This window comes from Phaenicophaeus curvirostris, chromosome 13 (genome assembly GCF_032191515.1).
Source record: "Phaenicophaeus curvirostris isolate KB17595 chromosome 13, BPBGC_Pcur_1.0, whole genome shotgun sequence".
Taxonomy (NCBI): Eukaryota; Metazoa; Chordata; class Aves; order Cuculiformes; family Cuculidae; genus Phaenicophaeus; species Phaenicophaeus curvirostris.
The window spans coordinates 20,099,940-20,118,840 of NC_091404.1; the positions used below are offsets into that span (position 1 = coordinate 20,099,940).

The 18,901-nt window shown below is 43.9% G+C and overlaps 1 protein-coding gene across 1 annotated transcript; it reads left to right on the forward strand.

Annotated features, from left to right (window-relative positions):
* The first annotated feature begins 206 nt into the window (after positions 1–206).
* CHMP1B (charged multivesicular body protein 1B) lies at positions 207–8,464 on the forward strand. Its single transcript, XM_069867367.1, has 8 exons — positions 207–314; positions 2,748–2,845; positions 3,551–3,697; positions 4,330–4,398; positions 4,784–4,891; positions 5,896–5,939; positions 6,711–6,783; positions 7,768–8,464. The coding sequence occupies exons 1-8, from the start codon at positions 299–301 to the stop codon at positions 7,810–7,812; spliced, it is 600 nt and encodes a 199-aa protein (XP_069723468.1). The 5' UTR covers positions 207–298; the 3' UTR covers positions 7,813–8,464.
* The last annotated feature ends 10,437 nt before the right edge of the window (positions 8,465–18,901 follow it).

An 18,901-nucleotide genomic window follows, 5' to 3' on the forward strand; every position in this document is an offset into this window, starting at 1 on the left:
TCTATGATTTCATCACTCCCTGAGCTCTGTGGCTCCACAATCCCAGGACTCTATGGAGCCTGTGGTGATCACGTGACGCTCAGCCACCCAGGCCCCGCCCCCTCGCCCACGTGACCGACGGGGTTCCCCCCCCCCGCGCATGCGTGCCCTCCCGCGGGTCACGTGACCGGGGCGCGGCGGGCGGAAGCGGAGCGGCCGGGGCCGGGGGCGGCGGCAGCAGCAGCGCCGGGGCAGGGCCGGGCCGGGCCGGGACAGCAGCGGCGGCCGCAGTCGGTCCCCCCCGCTCCTACCCGCCGCCATGGCCAACATGGAGAGTATCCTCCTCCGGGGACCGCGACCGGGGCCTGGGCTCCAGAAGCCGGCTGAGGGGTGGGCCCCGGGGAGGGAGGGAGGCCTCTGCCCCTCGCTGCGGCCTCGTCATAGGGGCCCCCCTTTCCTAGGAGGGGGCTCCCCTTTCCTAGGAGGGGCTCCCTTTCGTAGGGGGGTGGTGCCCCTGGCTTGTGGTGGGGGTCTCTCTCATGGGCGATCCCCCTTTCTTGGGGGTGTTCGACCCTGTCATGGGGGGGGAGGTGGGATCCCTTTCGTGGGAGGGGGGTGTTTCGTAGTGGGGGAGTGCCCTCTGGTAGGAGGAGGTGCCCCTTTCATAGGAAGGGGGTCCCAATCCTGGAGGGGTTGTCCCTTTCATAGGAGGGGCCACCCTTCATAGGATTGGGGGTCTCTCTCATGCGGGAGGGCTCCGTATGGGGTGGGGCCCTTTCATGGGAGGGTCCCCTTCATGGGAGAGAGGGCAGGAGGTCCTCTTCGTGGGAGGGGGTCCCTTCAGAGGAGGAGGGGAGGTTCTCTTGTAGGGACGGGGCTCCTGTCAGAGGAGGAAAGGCCCCCCCCTTCAGAGGAGGTGGGTGTCTGTGGGCCACTGACAGGAACTGTGCCTTCCCAATGGGAGCTTTGCCCTCCTGCATGGGGGGAGAGGGAAATGGGAAGTTAGGGTTTGATTTCGAAGGGAATATAAACCAGCCCAGTCCCCAGGGCAGAAGTCGCAGTGGGAATGGTGCAGCAGGGATGTCTGATGTGTCCAGCAGGATGTGACAAGGCCGGCTTGCCAGCTAGCCCTGTGACAGCATCCACTGCCAGCTGAACAGACCTGACTGCTTTTCCCACTGTTGAAAAGCAGTTCCAGGTGAGGAAAACCCTCATGGGCAAACTTAAACTTTCTTGCTGTTTATAAACTTCCTTAACTCACAGGGGCAAGGCACGCCTTAAGGATTCCAGAGATTCGAGTGTGGTGGGGTTGTGCAGGGCACTGCTGGTGGCCGTGGGAGGGCTGGGGCAGGTTGCTGTGAGTCAGAGCTTCAGCTTCGCTGCGGTTGCAGCACAGTGAGAGGCATTTCCAGGGAGGAGCGAGCGTGTGCTCATCATGGGGTGGAGGAGCTGGGGAGGTGGCAGGCTGAGTTATTGTCATATCAAAGGTAAATGCCTCAAGTGAGTAACTGAGGAAACTACTTCAAACTAAACTGCTCGGTGCAGTCACGTTCCACCTGGTTGGTCTGGTCTCTAACCCAAGTGCACTTGAATGAACAGCCTCCAGCCTCGAGGTGTTTTCCTGTTTGGCGAGTTACCTGCTCTGTGGCTAAGCACAGTACACCGATTGCTGCTGAAAGGGATGGTGGCTTAGGCTTTAAAGCAAAGAAATGGAAATACAAGCAGTGATTTCTGTGTTACTGGTGCCCGCTTTAATGTGTAGGCATAGCTGTTAATTTGTATTGCCTGCTGGTAGTGTCAGTAGGATAATGAATATCAGTGGACTTCCTACTGCCTTCAAGTTGCTGTCGGAGGTTTAAGATGCATAGCTGGACTTCAAAGGAAAAAAAAACAGTTTTGGAGAAACTTATATACTGGCAATATTAAATAATAACAATCATAATAAATCATAATGTTTATGTGCTTCTACTGAAGATGGCATGAAGGAAGCCTGTAAAGCTTTATACTTCCATTTTGTTTGAGAAAGACTGATGTATTGGAAGGTTTAATCAGTATTTTAAGAGTATTGGGTTTTATTTGTTGTTTTTACAGCACATACTTTATTCTCTGTCAGTAACAGTTTAATGTGGTTGTTTTGGGTCACTGTGAAGGCTTGTTCTACTATCTTAGAGCTTTCAGCTTAAGCAGGACTTGAACTTTTGAAAATGAAGAGTTTCTCTTGCAGACTGAAGTATTCTTTCCCCAAAAGTCAGATGGCAGAGGTGTTGGGGACCTCGGGTTTGTACCTGGGCATAGTCAGTTTTGGGTTACACTCTCTGTATGTCTGTTTTTCCTCAGTGACCTTTGTTTTCGGGTGGGGATTTTCCACGCAGGCCAGCAAACTGCTTCCATTAATGATGCTGAGAGTCAAGGGCTCTGGGTGTGTGAATGAGTAGCTGGCAGAGTATAACTTTCACTTCCTCTGGTGGTGTTTGTTTTATTCAGCAGTCTGAAATAGGTTTGATGTGAAATGAAGCCAAGTTGGGATCTGAACTTATTTTTTATGGCCTTACATTTTAGAATCCAGGGGATAAGTGACAGCATAACTGTAGAGCAGCTTGATTGGTCTACTTGTGGGAATTCCAGGGGCTTACTTAAGTAACATCGCATAAGTTTTAATATCGCCAGTGGGGAAGCACAGCGTGCACTAGATTTGGTAGCTTTTCAAACAGGAGAGCAAAACATTGTGATGAAAGGATCTGTTTTTGACCCCTTAACTTGTGGTGCAGAGCACCTGTTTAATTTGAAGTTTGCTGCAAAGGAACTCAACAGGAACTCCAAAAAGTGTGACAAAGAAGAAAAGGCTGAGAAAGCTAAAATTAAGAAGGTAAGGAGAGCCTGAAACAAGCTCTTTAGAGATGTTTGCATTTTATATCAGGAATATATTGGTTGTTTTTACCATTCTCCTGGTATGCGTGCTGATAACTGTGTGATGGATGCTTGTGATATAAAGTATATGACTATAAATCACCCCATACTTACCATGAGGATACATTCTGTGGATCCTTTGGTACAGTGTGTGGCATTTGCTTCTTGAGAAGGTTTTCTTGCGTGTGTTTTGTTAGAGGCTGTTCTCAAAAATATTTAATCTCAATGTTTATCATCTTATATTAAAAGAGCTTGTGAAGAGGAACATCAAAACAGTTTTTGAGTCCTTGAAGTAGTAAAAAACAGAGACTGAATTTACTTGAGTGGGTTTTTGTCCATGAGATACAACCATATAAACTATATCTGTGTTTGGGTCTTGATACTGAAACACTTTAAGGAATGAAAAAGTGATGTGTCTGTAGCTCTGGAAAACCTTCTGCTCAAAGTGCGTTCAAGTTTCCTTCCTTGGGAAGAAGTTAGGGTTTTTTTATATCTTGGAAAAGTTTGAGAACTATTGTGGGAGGAGGAGGAAGGGATTTATTTTCTGTTTTAGGAGAAAAGATATTATGGTGAATAGATTCTTATTTCAAAAATAAAACAGGCTATGCAGAAATCATGTTTACAAGAGCAGGGAAGGTTAAAACCCTTTTTCCTTTTTTAACAGGCAATTCAGAAGGGTAACATGGAAGTTGCACGAATACATGCGGAAAATGCAATCCGCCAGAAGAATCAAGCCATCAATTTCTTGCGCATGAGTGCCAGGGTAGACGCTGTAGCAGCAAGAGTTCAGACTGCAGTGACAATGGGCAAGGTAAGGATCTCTCTCACAAATTCATTGCAAAGATGAGAGCTCTGATCTTCTTAGAAGTGATGTAATTGTATCTGTGATGAGCTGAAAAGTTTCACTTTTGGTTTGGGATGCAGCCAATAGTAAATAGGGTACTGGAATTCCCCTGGCAGCTGCTTTGTGAAAATAGACTGCTGTCTGCTAGGTTTTGTAGCTGATAACTTCTGTTAGCTGTTTTTATTCATGTGTTTTACTGTTTATATTTAAGATTGTTATGCAAAGGAGTGCTACCTTTCCAAAGACATGAAGTCATGTCATAGGGCATTTTAAGGTACAGGGAATCTATTCTGCCGTGAGATCCGTACACCAAACACATCCCTTAATTTTTGACAGTTCTGGAGACCCATAGAAGTGAATGCCATGTATACCTCAGACTTTAGTGATTTCAGCTCAGAATGCCTCTTTCAAGTGGTTGAGTTGATTTGTAGATTATAAATGGCTGGACTACAAAAAAAACTGTGGCATTCAAGATGGAAATAGCTTGTGCCCAACTATTTGGTGCTGTAGAAACTCTGTGGAGAGAGATAAGAGAGCTCAATAAGAAAGTGCTCATTTTTCTTCTTTTTTTTGAAATGATTTCCTTGACCTCATTTCAGGTAACAAAGTCGATGGCAGGGGTAGTTAAGTCTATGGATGCCACGCTGAAGAGCATGAACTTGGAAAAGGTAAACAGACTTCCTTTCTTGGAGCTGAAAAGCAGATGGGGCAATGGACACAAGCATTAAAAAGGGTAATTCCCATCAAGAGACAAGGTTTTGGAGGGAGATTGGTAGGTCCTGGAGCAGGTTGCCGAGTGTGGTGGTGAAGTCCTGCTAGATGGAGAGACTCAGAACTTGGCTGGACAGGGCCCAGACCAGCCTGCTTGAACTGTGCTGTGACATCAGCTTCCGAGTTGGTGCAGGAGGAGGAGGGGCTAGCTGCTGAGCTCCAGAAGCTGCTTACAGCCTTCTTTGTGCTCTGATTCTGACTTTGCCAATAGATCATTTCATAAACCTCAACATTTCTCTTCTGTTATCTGTAGATCATTGATGTGATTCATATTTTTAATAGATATCTGCACTAATGGATAAATTTGAGCATCAGTTCGAAACTCTAGATGTTCAGACACAACAGATGGAAGACACAATGAGCAACACTACGACGCTAACAACGCCACAAGTAAGAATAGTAATTTTTTTTTAAAAAGATGATGTTAAATTTTGTGTCTAAATTGTATGGAAACGTCCTGCTCTACTCTTTCTGCCTCCTTTAAGAAATAGCAGCAACTGGAGACTTTTCACTTTTGTTTTGTGCTTATTTGTGATGAAGAGACTATTTAAAATCATATTCACAAGTACAGTGGGTCACATATGTATTTTAGCCTATTTTATTCTGATAGCAGGCTTTATTTTGTGTTAAATCTTGAACGTTTTAACCCTCCTACTGAATAAGCAGCATTTTGATGAGTTCTTAATGAACTTCTGAACCAGAAGACACTGCAGGATTGATTATCAAAGCTGAATGTGCTGTGAAAAAGTCAGTATTTCTAACTCACTGATACTAACAAAATTGCATGGGTCACTACCAAATTCATGGTAGTATGTGCAATGGAAATGTGGTTAATCGCCTGTTTTCAGTGTACAGACACATGTTTACTAAAGTAAATCCTTAACCAATGTGTGATATGGTTTAGAGTTCTTAGCACCTGTACCCTTGTGCTGTTCCAGAGGGAGCTTAGTGTGTGATGCCAACAGAAGTTTTGTTAGGGAGAGAAATTTACTGGAGATAGCACTTTGTAAATGCAACAAAACCAGCCTGAACCCAAAGCCAGTAAACCAAACCTTCTGGAGATGGGCTTTCTTCCGTGTTGTGCAAAGCAGTATTTCAGTAGCTAGTAATGTACACTTGAAATATTCAAGTATAGGATTTTTTTTTTCAGACAAATGTATTTCTGTAGAATCATTATTTCTGCAGCTAGAGTGTAATTAATGAGATTTTTAACAGGCTGAGCACCTCTGTTGTTTTTTGGTTCATGTTGGGCCCTCTGGTGGCTGAGCACAAAAATGTTCTGTGAAAGGCTACCTTTCAATCAGCTTTGTTGAAATAGTGTCAGTTCTCTCAAGATTTAGCGGACAAGGTTGTCATAAACTAAAATGCACAAATCTACTTTGTTTTCTCCCTAGAACCAAGTGGACATGCTGCTACAGGAGATGGCAGATGAAGCAGGGTAGGTGAAATTTTGAGTGACTTTCTTGATTACATCTTGGTTCCAACAACCCTTCCTGGTTAACCTGAAGGTCAGATAGCCACGATCTATCTGTCTCTGTGTATTGGAAGCGAAGAAGAATCACTTTCCCTTTCATCTCTGGGCATCATTCTTGTAATATTTAGTTGCCAGTATTCCATTCTGTCTTCATGCAAAGCTGCTATGTATGTCTGGAAACCAGGGGTGGTTTTACAAAAGCCTGAACTCGTATGTCACTTTTCATGTGAGGACATGTTCTGTTGTTGGATTGGCTTTAGATTAGAGATTCTTGCCATGTTTCTCCACACTTTTGCTCCTTTTTTCCCCTCTTACAACATTAAAACTTCCTGTAGTTCTGCTCTCACAAGCAAGACATTGCGATGCCTAAGTTCGAAGGGTTGCACTTTTGGCTGAAGGATAAATACTTTTGACAAATTTATAGTAAAACTTTTTTTTTACAAGTAAACCTTTTGGTTTTATGTATGCTGTGTCTGATACCTCTGTTAAACAGAAATCTTGCTCAGACTTGACTAAGCAGAATTGACTTAGTTATTGCTAGTTATATATGACCTGTCTTCTTGGTGCTGAGTCAAATTTACTGAAAGTAAATGTCTAATTAGCCAGAGGAAAACATTCAGGGGATGGTGGTGGCCTCATGCTATCTCAGTATTGCTCTGCTTGTCAGTTTTTGTGCCTCTTCCTTTAGCTGTGTATGTCTGACTTGTTTTGTTCTGGTTTGTTTTCTCCTCTTAGTCTTGATCTGAACATGGAGCTACCTCAAGGACAGACAGGTTCTGTTGGCACAAGTGTTGCCTCAGCAGAACAGGTAAATGTTGGATTCAGTTGAAATCAATGTTCTCTAGTTAAATGTGGTATGCAAATGCATGCTTTACTCTGTCAAAACAAGCATACTAAACTATAATTAGATTTTAGCTGTCTGAAAGAAATGAGTAATAAAAACAGTCTTACAAGCAAATTAATTTCAACAGTGTTTGCCTGCTTTGCAAATCCAGGAAGTTTAGATGTTTCAGATGTATTTTTGCATAGTTATTTCATGGAGTGCAAACAGCTGACTCTCCTACTTACTGCAGCTTTGCTGAATCCAGCCATCTTCCATAGCATACTTGAGGCATTTGGAGTTTTCCCCTTTAATGTGTGAAAGGTCTCATGGGACCAGTGCAAAGGATTTTGCATTTGCCTTAGAGGGATAGCTTAGAATTTCTTGTGCATGGGCAGATCCTGATATCAAGGTAGCCCGGATCTCTTGGTTGCTTTTCCCATTCTTGGGCAATATATTTGAGGAAATGGAAAGAGAACAGTTTTTCGTCTCACTCCATCTTTATGGAGAAGGCTCTAGAGAGCCTCATCTTAACTGAAGAGTGTTTGGGAAGCCCCAGGTATTCCACATTCTCAGAAAAATTTGGTTTCACCTGGTACCAGGCCCTCTAAAACAGTTGGGCCTACTGGTGTCTTGCAGTTGGATACCAGCTTGGTCAGTTAAGGCTGAACCGAAATAGTGATGCAGTTCTGTAAGAGCTGATTTGCACTGGCAAAAGTGATAGATAAAATAAAAACCCAACCAACCTTATCTCTACGTGATGTGTTCTGAAACTCCTTCCTTGGTGTCCATGGCTGTGTGCATCTCTGGTCTCACCTGGTACAGCCATTCTTGAGCAAATCCAGTTATGACTTATACATGAGATCATTTCATGTCATCTGGACATGAGTTTGCTTGACTGTTGCAGAGCTTCACAAAAATGAACGTTCCTGTTACTGACAGCTGGTTTGTTTGTGTTTTATAATTCTGCAGGATGAGCTGTCACAGAGGCTGGCCCGCCTACGCGATCAAGTTTAAGTGAAACAAAGCTGCAGTTCTTTGTACATGCTTTCAATACACCCTTTCTGTAACTAACACTTCACTACACCAGAAAGGTGTATGCAGTATGGCTTAGGTGTACGAGTATTTGTAATGCAGGGTACTTCACTCCTAGCGTGCTCCTCTTTCTAAAATACGTTAACTAACTGGAAAGTATCAGCTCTCTGATGTCCCTTTCTGTACATTTTGAAGTTGATACATTTTTTGCAAGCTTTTTTCACAAAATCAAGTTGATATTCTAAGTCAGCTCGTAACATTGGTGCATTCTAGCTAAAAGCAGAGTGTCATTATCTATATTTTAAATTATCAAGTGATTATTTTTAAATTATAAGAACTGTTTATGGTTGGAGAACTGATTTATCAGTTCAGATGATTGTTGTAGATAGCTTTCTTATACAGCCAAACTCCGAACACGCAAAGATGGACAGCATGGACTTCATGGAAAACATGGCTGTTAACTAAGTGGACTTCAGTCTGAGGTTTTTGGTTTTTTTGTCTTTTAAAGGTAGGGTAATCATGCTGAAATTAGTGATCTAGTTAAAAAATGAGTTACCAAAACCTGTTTTCATATAACTGGGAACTTGTACAGTGTCATCACTTTAGTACAGGAGGAATAAAGTGTATTTTTCAACTGTTTTGTCAGTTCTGTTGACTTGCAGCTTGCTCATTGTTTAATGTCAAGTACTGTACCTTCTCCTTTTTGCTTTCTTCTCAGTGTCTTGGGGTGCAACTGGTTATGCTGTGCTTACCTTTCTTTATTCTACCAACATAACATCTAGTTCCTGTTGATGGGGAACTCCTGCTTTCTGTTTTTATGGATGCATCTTTCAGCAAACGTGCAAAAATGAAACATTTTGGAGCAGTTTCCAACTATGTTTTGAGTGAGTTATTCAAATCACTTTGAAGGTTTAGTGGGGTATTACTGAAGTGTTCAAGGCTACTGTAAAAATGCGATATGGAAAATGAGAAAGACAAAACAACCTAAAATGTTGTGGAATTGTGTCTCTCTCTGGCCACCTGAACTGAAATGATTTGTTTAAAATGTGGTCTTTTCACTTGTTCACATTTCTTTCTGATGCAGCTTTCTTCTAAATATCTTGAATGTTCCTCCTCTAAGTAGGCAAAAGTGCAAGCTCTTCAAAACCCGTGCGCTCTCGGTAGTCTTGGCACAACCCTTTCAAATTATTCATGAAGCATCCTAGGAAAGGACTATTTACTCCTTGTTTCCCTTAGCTGCTTCAGAGCAGTTTAACAAAACCACAGTGGTGAATCTATGCAACCAGGGTTACCCCCACCTACGATAACTGTGTGTCTGTGTGCCTGTGCCTTGCTGAACGTCCTTTGTTTTTCGATGTTCAGTTACTTAGAATATGATGATAGGATTGGAAAGTTGCTGTTGTGTAATAAATCCGGGTCTGAGTTTACCGTGCGGTTTCTGGTTGTTAACAAAAAAGTTGAGGGTTTCAGTGTTTGATATTGGACACCTTCAGCTGGCTTCTCTGGCTTATTTTAATGTTGGAGATGGTGCTACTTTTGGACTGTTCCTGACCATTCCTAAAGTATTTCAGCGGGTAGACAGCGATTCTGTATTGATTTTTTGAGAATGTTGCTTTGCTGTAAGTCTTGGGACTTTGGAGGAGTTTAAAAACAGAGGGAGATTGCTGCAAGGTAAATGTTAATTAAGCTTCTCAATCTTACTGGCTGTGCACAGCCTCTTTTGTAGTGCTGATCGTACCCCAGGCTTCCCAACTCCAGCATCTTTTTCAGTATCACTTTTTAATGGGATTAGCAAGCAAACATGAAGTCTGGATCAACATAATTAACATTACCTCTGTGGGACTGTGGTGCAGACAGGTAGGCAGGCCTAGCTGACTGGGGAAAAAATAAGTCTTTGAAACAGTGATTTTTCTTTCCAATCTAACCCATTCTTTGATTCTGACTCCACTCTAAGAATTGCTGCGTGTTTTAACAGGGCCAGGATTTTGTGCTGGCTGCTTCTGTGTGTGGATCTCCTGCCCTCTCCCAGGGGAAGTGACTTCTCTTCAGACACGCTTGTGTGGGGGAGCTGGCCTTCAGGAAGTTTTCACGGTTATGTTTTCATAGTCTATATTTCTCTCAAGTCTTCTGGAAGTGTTTAAAGCTGAAAGTTACTCTTGGAGCAGTATTTTGACTTTCATATCCTCCCTCTATTCAGGCTCTCCTCAAAATGTTTGCTGAGCAACCCAGGCTCCTCACTCCTACGTTGCTGTGTGTGTGTTTGTAGGAGTTAATTTCATGTTAAATAAGTTGTTTGTGCTTTAATGTAACCTTATTAGTGGATAATATTTCAATATTTATGCCTATGAGCAGACATCTAAAGTGAAACATTGCTTGAAATGTTGCAAGGTGATTTTGTTTGACATGTTTTTCCTTGGTTACTAAAACCTCTTGTGTATGGTAGCATCGGCCTTCATTCATCTGAATTCCAAGCCCGAAAGCAATGAAGAGCTTCAGATGAAAGGAGAGGGAAGGACAAACAGGAACTTTAACTTTCTTGATTGCAGTGGGATTAAATGATCAAGTTGCCTTTGTGGAGATCCTCAGAGCCAAAAATATAGTGATTTTTTTTTTGTTAAATATAATCAGCAGTTGTGTACAGAAATAAATTCTGAAGCTAATGACATGTATAAAGAAGAGAATAATTTTTGTAGCTCTGGTAGAGTTCATTTTGAAAACCGTGTTACTTCTATGGGACAATTTGTAACTGTAACTGCAAGTGGTAAATAAAGTTGTACAGATAAGTTCTGGATGCCTTCATGTGTTACGTGGTGATTCACTGGTGTGTCTCAGTACATGGATAAACAAGCAATGAGAGACAATAATCAGAAAATTAAGTCTTTATGGAGATGAAATAAGGTAAAGCGGGTGCTATTGGGAGAGATTTGGGTCAAGAGTTCAGGGGGTAATTAAGATTCAATACAACAACATGAAATATCATTGATTTTAAATGTTATGGGCAGGGGTTTTAATGTTCAGCCTGGTGTGGAGAGTATCCCTCGTGCCTCAACATCTGTGAGGGTTTTCTGTCCGTACCATATATAACACAGGCAGGAGCTGCTGTGGGTTTGAGTTTCCCCTTTTTACTTTCCCCTTTCCCTTCCACCGTTGTTTGGGAACAGCAGAGGGAGCCTCGAGCTTCACTTCTGCATAGGTCCTGCATAGACAGTTATTTTTTTGAACCCTTCAAACAAAGGGGACTTTCAGAGTCCACCCTGGCTGGTTTAAGCATCTGTCTCTCCTGCAGAATCTCTTCTTCTGGATGGATCAAAGCGTGGTCAGAAGTGCCCGTCTCTGGGCTCTGATCCCTGCCTGGAAGCTGCTCGGTTGCACAAAATACATCCTGGAAGCCCCTTGCACGGGGCTGTCGGCTGACTTGAGTCGGCCCCTCACAGTCTCTGTTACATGCACTTCAGAACATTTCTTGGCTCTCTTTAGGCATCACTTTGGGTCTTGAGGCTCTACTGTTGGGAGTGGGACAGTGAAAAACTTAGTGCTTAAAACTTGTAAACAGTTTGATTTCAGTGATGTTCTCTTGGGTTTCTTTCGATGTTGTGTTTTGTTGGTTTTTGGGATTTTTTTGTCTGGTGATGATAATTCCATTTTACACAGAAGGAAACACACACTACGTGCTTCTAGTGAGCTTATTTTAATAGAAAATGTCATTCTTGTATTAGAGGTGTTGCCCACATTGAGATTTGATGCTGAATTTGCTTTGCTTTGGGGCTCCTCTCTGTCCATAGGGTGCACGTTGTGTTGTGTGGCCGTGGTGTCCGCGTTCCCCTGCCGCAAAGGCCTGGGTTGAGCTAACGGCAGCGCTCGCTCAGGGCTCTCTCTTTTGTCAAACAACATTTTGTTCAATGAGATCCCGAGAAGGGTCAGTGGCCTCGCTTGTATCGGAAGCAGCTCCCCTCATTACCATTCCAATAAAGGGAAAGAGCAATGTGAGCAATCTGTAACTCATTTCAAGTGCCAGTTGAGCCTTTCTAACTCGGACAAAGATGCAGTAAGTGAGTCGAACAGGCTTTCGCTTGACCTTTACTACTCTTTATTAAGAAAGTCATGCTGAATCAGCTGCGATACACAGCTCAAGATAGGAATCAGTGCGCCGTGGGATCCCAGCTCTTTGGAAAGCTTTCCAGTGTCTCCCAGGGGCAGAGCATCTCCCGGCACACAGGCTGCTGCCAGCTCTTACCCTGACAAGGGTGATTTTGGAGAATAAAAGTACTCATGTATTGCAAATTTCTAATCTAAAAGATGGTTTGCTGTTGCGATGACCTGTGCACAGGGCTTAGGATACTCTAAACTTGTTAACGCTAAGTGAAACAGTCTTTTAAGTCTAAACCAGTAAATGTATTGTGCCAACAAATATGTGTGTCTGACAAAATAATAACAATCAGCTTAATTTAATTTCCCTACTATCTGATTTGTAATTCTTTATTATGATAAATTTCTGTCAAAATGAGCTGTCAGGGGTAGTAAAACATTCTAAGACTTCCTTTAAAGACACTTGATATATTTATTTATTCCACTTTTTAAGAAATCTTTCTCTTTTCAAAGGTCGGTTTAACCTAAACCTGAGGTCTCTATACAAGGTGTTTCACTTTGTTCTTATTGCAGTCAGGACTGTTTCTTATCTCTTGCTGCTGAACAGCTTAACATTGCAACGGTTAAGCTCTGTTACTGCTGATTTTCAGTTCCAGGTACGAAGATGGGACCCCAACACTTGACTTGAAATTCACAGGAGAAGCAGACAGTCCTGTCGGGAGTGTTATAAATTAGTTCTGGTCTCCTAGAGGCTGCTGTGACTAATTGATGTGACCTGGAAGTGGATGAAGTCCCTAACAGTAAGATCAACTTTTCCTCTAGTAATTTGACAAACAGAACTTCTTTTTCAAGTCCCGTGTAGGCTCCAGACCCCATTTGTTCTTTTGTGATGGGCATCGTTTCCGCATTGAAGTGATAATGATTTTCCAGGTTGCTGCTGATTTGTGTAGCAGGTGCCTTTATTTATTAATGCCAGGAGAAGGGAGAGGTCCAACAGCAGCAGCAAAAAAAGGTTTCCTGGCAGCAGCTCTATATCAAAGTCATTCCTTATCCAGTTACGTCGCTGTAAGTGTTTGGCCACAGCTTAAAAACTTGATCTCTCTGTACAGAACGTGCACTTCTAGCAACCTCTTCTGCAGAGATAATTCTATTTGTAAAGACAGCCCAAGTTTCGATGTATATTGGTGGTAATTAATTATTGCATTTATCCATGGTGCTGGGTTTCATCCAAATAGTTAAACCACGCTGTATGGTACAGATTAATACCAACCCCGAGCTGCCTTGTGTGTGATGTGTTTTTAGAGCAGGAAACACAGAATATCCTGGGTTCTCCTTCAAATGTAAGGCTTTTCTTGAAGTTTTACAACTTCAATTAGCCCGTGGTCAGAGTATTAAACAGACCAGGGATTCCCAAGCTCATCATAAAGGTTTATGGGGATGTTTGGGAAATCTGGATGCTTTCTCAGGATACCTCTTGGCAAACCACACAAGGATTCCTCCTCCTGCTCTGTAAAAAGACGTGCAGGAAGACCAGTGGTTTGCAGGGTCATTTGTTTTCTATAACCACATGGAAATGGAGAAATCTTGGTGTTTGTGGGGAGTTCCACTGTTGCAGAGTGAGTTGGTGAGATGGGACCTGTGCGGTGGAAGCTGTTAGAAGCTCTGCATCAGTGCCTAATTTTATAAGAACAATTTGAGGCACTCACTGTGAGTGTAAAAACGTGCCGGTTCCAGTACAGCAGAGATTTGGGGAACTTCTTTGTGCACCTCTGCTCCCAGCCCCTTCCAGGCCTGCACCCCAGCAACCAACGGACCCGTGGGGCTCAGAAATAGCCCCAGCGTGAATATAAAACCCCCAGCAGGGACCAGAGGGAGCAGGGGCTCCTGTTTATTTGTGTTCTAGTGGGATGTGAACCTTGGTCTGCAAGGGTGAAAAGGTGAGGGATGCGTGTCTTGTTTACCTGTGCTTTTCAGAGAGTGTTTTCCTTTAATCCATCAAGCAGACACACCATATTGTCCCATGGTGTACAGTGGGATCCCTAACGATGCGCTTAATTACTACCAAACCCTTGTGAGGACTGAAGCCAGCAGACAAGAGGAGTCAAAGCCTGGATTCTCAGCCAGGAGGAATTCAGCTGGGTTCTCCCACCTCCTTTAATAGAAACACCTTTCCAGCAGAGCGCTGCAATATCTGCCTGATTTATCCAGCTCCAGTGCTGGGATAAAGCTGTTCCGGATGGCTTTCATATGGATTTTGACAGCTATGGAGAAAAGTAGGTGTTCACCAGTAGAAATGAGCGGATCCCAAATTATCAGTGGATATAAAAATCCAGATTTGATTCTTTTGAAAGCTATTAAAAAGGGAACAGACAAGACCTATAGATGCATGGAGTTAATTCAAGCACTGCTGCCTTTCAACACGGTGGAGGTTTTCTCTGGCTGAAGCTATCGCATTTAGATATTTGTGTGTCGTTGCGTACTCAAGAAGGCATTTGGACTTAATTCTTGGCACTCTAGTAGCGCTGTGTATACATTAATCAGCCAAGGTATATGGCTGGGTCACAGACACTATAGGAGGAGAAGATATGGCACCACAGCTGCTAAACATATTTAACATTGAATAGTTAGTCACACTTGTGGAGTTTTAATTGAATTACCTTTGACAGTGAACAGCAAACCTGGTGGGTGATCTACTAAATTTAACTGATGAATGGGCTCCTAAAATCAATTAGCGTCTCGGGCTGTGAGCATGAACGCATCCTGCTGCTCCGTGGGGACCGAGGCGGGAGCAGAATGACAGCAGCAAATGTGAGACCAAGGGAAAGCACGGATCTCCTGCCGCCGCTGACCTCTGCTACCCACATGAAAGACAAACAGGAGCCTAACAGGAGCTGAAAGAATCTGACAGTAAATCATTTAAGCTCTGTTTTGCAGAACTGATACAAGATGCTTCTAAACTGCTTGATTGATGCTGGGCAGTATATTAAAAGCAAGACACAGCAGAGCAAGGAGGCTCCAGCCAAGGACCAGCTCTGCGTCGACGCACCAAGCTGTGAGAAACACTATCTATTTGCTTTATTATTTTTCAGATGTTCAAGGCAGTGGGCAGCAAAGAGGAATTAGCTACCTTTTATTTTCCTACAGTCATAGGGTCTTGTCTGCAGCCCCAGAGAAGCCCTCGGTCTTCTGGATGCTTGTTTGTTATCTGAAAAATCAACCGATGGCAAAATGCAGGCTGGAGGTTCCTCTGACCTTTGCCTCGGCGCAACCCGACTCCGCACACGGCTCAGCCAGAGCATGTAATGAGGTACAGATGCGACAGATACGATAATTGAATGCACACAAATATTTGAGGGACTTTCAGGTTGTGACAAACCGATGAAGGCAGAAAACTCGATTTGGGCTGCTGGGCGGAACAAGGGGAGGACGAGGAGCAAGCGGCACGTTAGCCTGTCTTCCTTTCACCCTGTTTTGCTGGACGCCCAGATAAGTGCTTCCTCAGGAGCAAATCTGTGCAAAGGCTTAATTTATCTCATTTGAATATTGACTTAAGTGAAGACCCAGTTTGGACTGTACCACATGTGAATTATACTGGTTTTTATTACCAAAATGAAAAGAAAATGTTCTGAGTTCAATGATGCTCACGCTGAAACCTGCCCAACAGCCCTTGCTGGTGCTGGCATGGGAGACTGAGATTCAAAACCTTGTTTTTCCCAGGAATTCCTTGCCCCCTGTCCACCTTCCCAGCCTGGCGCCTCGCGTATCACATTATGGGATGCTGTGAAGGTGATGCAGGGCACAGCAGGGCTTTGCTTTCCTCACCTTCCTAAGTGGATAACATGGAGAGCATTTTTATATTTTTAAGCAAAATGGAGTTAAATAGTGCTTTTAAAAGAACAATTCTCAGGGGCTTCACAGCGAGGATGACTTGTGCGCACTGAGCAGTGCTGGCTCCACGCAGGTGTTACAGGTAAATAGGAGGGTTCAGCTGGGGCCGTGCCAAATCGTGGTCCATCTTATATCTGGCTGAGGTGTTGTGAGAAGAATGTGGTGTTTGGGACAGACCTGGAAGATCCTCAGCTGGGGAGATGTGAAGAGACAGGGCGAGCACCATCACCTGCTCAGGTGCAAGGCCTGGAGAAAGGCCAGGCTGGCTGCAAGCGTTTCACGACAGCTTTGTGAATAGTTTTGTCTCATAAAGTGCTAAGCAAGAGAGGGTAGCGCCCAACATGCCCTGGCACTTCAGTCTGACTGTATAAGTTACATTGTGCATAACACAAATATATTTATTAATTCAATTATTATATAAACAAGTGTCTACAGCCCCTGATCTGCCCAGAAAGCCCTGTGCTGTGTCCACAGTGCTTTCTTCCCTCCTTCCTTTCCTCGTCTCCTCCTCTCGGAGCCGCCCCGAGGTTTCCCAGCTGCTGGGGTCGGATCCTGCGCAGCCCCAGCCGAGAGCAACTGCAAACACATCGTGTTGTGTCCAAGTATGTGGCTTCGGGACAAATACCCGGGAACACGGCTCCAAACACCCGGACCAATCCCCTCAATAAGATTTCATGCTTTTTCAAGTGGTATCCGTCTTGATTTGGAAAACAAAAAGCAAGGAAAAGACAACAGCTAAAAACCTTCGCAGTGCACAAAGTGAGAAATGTGGCTTTAATTTAGAGAACTAATCGCTTCCAGCTGAACCCGCCATTAAAAACAGTTGAAGAATTACAATGTAAATAGATTAATGCAGACAAAGCAACATGTGCGCTATTCCATGTCTTCTTGTTACCTACAAAATACTTGGGCAGTGACACACTGTTAGTCTAAGCCACTTGTTAGGTTCTGCGCTAATCAGCTAAAATTAAATAAACATGACTGATAAAAATGACTGTTGTGTTTGAAAATTGATGCACCAACAGAATTTACTCCAGGAGATAATTGCAGATGATTAAGTAACAAAGAAATAGTTCCTGCAGCAAAGGGGAGAGAGCCTGCGGCACAGGGAAGGGGCAGCTCCTTGTGCCCCATCCTTTTCTCTTGGAGGGATGAGCCAAGGCTGCAGGATGGTCTGTAGGTGAGCAGAGACCACAGAGGAGCCTTTGTACCCCAGGGGACTCCACTGGCAGCCTAAACAAGGGCTGGAGAGTCAGCATTTTGCTGCCAGAAGAGCACATACCTAGATTGTACCTCCAGCATCCCCCTCTTCCCACCCAAGGGATCAATCTCTTCACTCAAGTTTGTCCATCTAAATGCAAAGTGCTGCCTAGAAATGCTCACAAATGAGCCGTGTGAGTGAGGCAGATGATATTTCTAAATAACAATGTTAATTTAAATAATAAAACTTATTTCCTTTGTCATCAGAATGAAAGAAGATTGAGACTTGTCTTCTAAAACGGAAAATATTCTTGAGGCAGCCTTTTTTAAATATTTGTTCTTAAAGCAATGTATTATTAGAATGATAATATTGATTGGGAGCCTAAGAAAGGGAACGTTTTCCAAAACAAAAAATGAATGTGGTGGGTTTTTTGCTTTTTTTTTCCTTCTCCATGAGACCCATTGGTAGGAGCTTCATGGTAACAGAGACATCTAAATGGATGCCAGGCCAAAACACACTTAACTGAAAGACATAATTTGCAAAGCATGGGATCATAACCCATGTGTTCCTGTGGGTTGGAACTGGACGACCTTTAAGGTCCCTTCCCAGTCAAATAATTCTATGATTCTGTGAAAATGATGAGACAAAAAGGCCCTCATCAGTCACAAGGGAACTCCATCATCACCCAGAAGATGCCCTGCTCGTTGTGGGGAGGAGGGGGCTGCGTTTCAAGCTGTACCCTGGTGCCAGGCTTGCTCTTACGGTGGTGGCAGCCGACTGGGGTGGGAATTTGTGGAAAAGCACTGTGAAAAGCAGACTGGTAAACAAACAAGCCATCACCCTTCACTTCAGTGCCTAACACCTTCCCAAAATTTCCATGGGTCAGCTCATATCTCAGCGATGAGGGTACGATGCTTTTGTGTATCTTCTTACAAACCCCAGCAGCACCTTTGATCTTCTCGGTATGTCTGTGCAGGTTAAACAGCTCCGTTCAGCAAAGCTCAGTGTTTGTGGTTTCCATGAAGCCAAAGAGCTCTGGTCACCGCCAACAGCCTGGACAGCTTCCCCAGCGCTTGGCTTACAGCCCCGCTTGCGCTTAAATACAAAAACCCCAATTTTTTTTGCTGATGTGCGTGTGACAGAGATAAAACCACTGGTGCTATCAGTTTTGCTGGTGGGTTTTATGAATTCTGGCTGCAATCAGGAGAGGTTTCCCTTTCCCCAGGCCCATGGGCGCTGCCGGCACATCCCTGGAGGGCATCACATCCCTGAGAGCGGATGGGGGACCACAACGGCACCCACGCTGCCTGGTGGGTGTTGGCAGGAGTTGTAAACCTGAAAACACATTTGCTCCAACGGGATCGTCCTGTCTTGAGTGCAGCAGGCATGGGATAAATAATTTATCACCTTTAACTCTGATAAATGGAATGGTTTGTTGCAAGGAGCCACAGTATTAAGCTGACTCCTCTGTGGATCTTAACATAACTTCTTCATATATCTGTTTAGCACACTCGCTCCTTTAGCATCTCACCAAAACATGTGTTCAGGTTGAGATTAGCCTCTATGAAATGAAAATCGCTCGGGGTGCGGAGGGGGAAGTGGAATATTATTCTTTATCCTGAATTGAAATATTAGAAGCTGACTTCTGAATTATACTCCGAGGTTACCGAGCTATAATTGAGATTGAAATTGGCCTACTATTTTTGGTACAGCCTGGAAAGCTCCGAGCCTTATTCCCATTTGTGCTGGTGGAAATCCCCACCCATCATCTCAAATTCTGCTCTGCCCGCACCTCTGGGGTGAAGAGTGCCTCCCCGGCTCCTTCCTCCCTGGAATAACGATAAATGACAGCCAAGCAAAATTGTAGCTGGCTGTCGCTGCCAACAAGACGAGAGG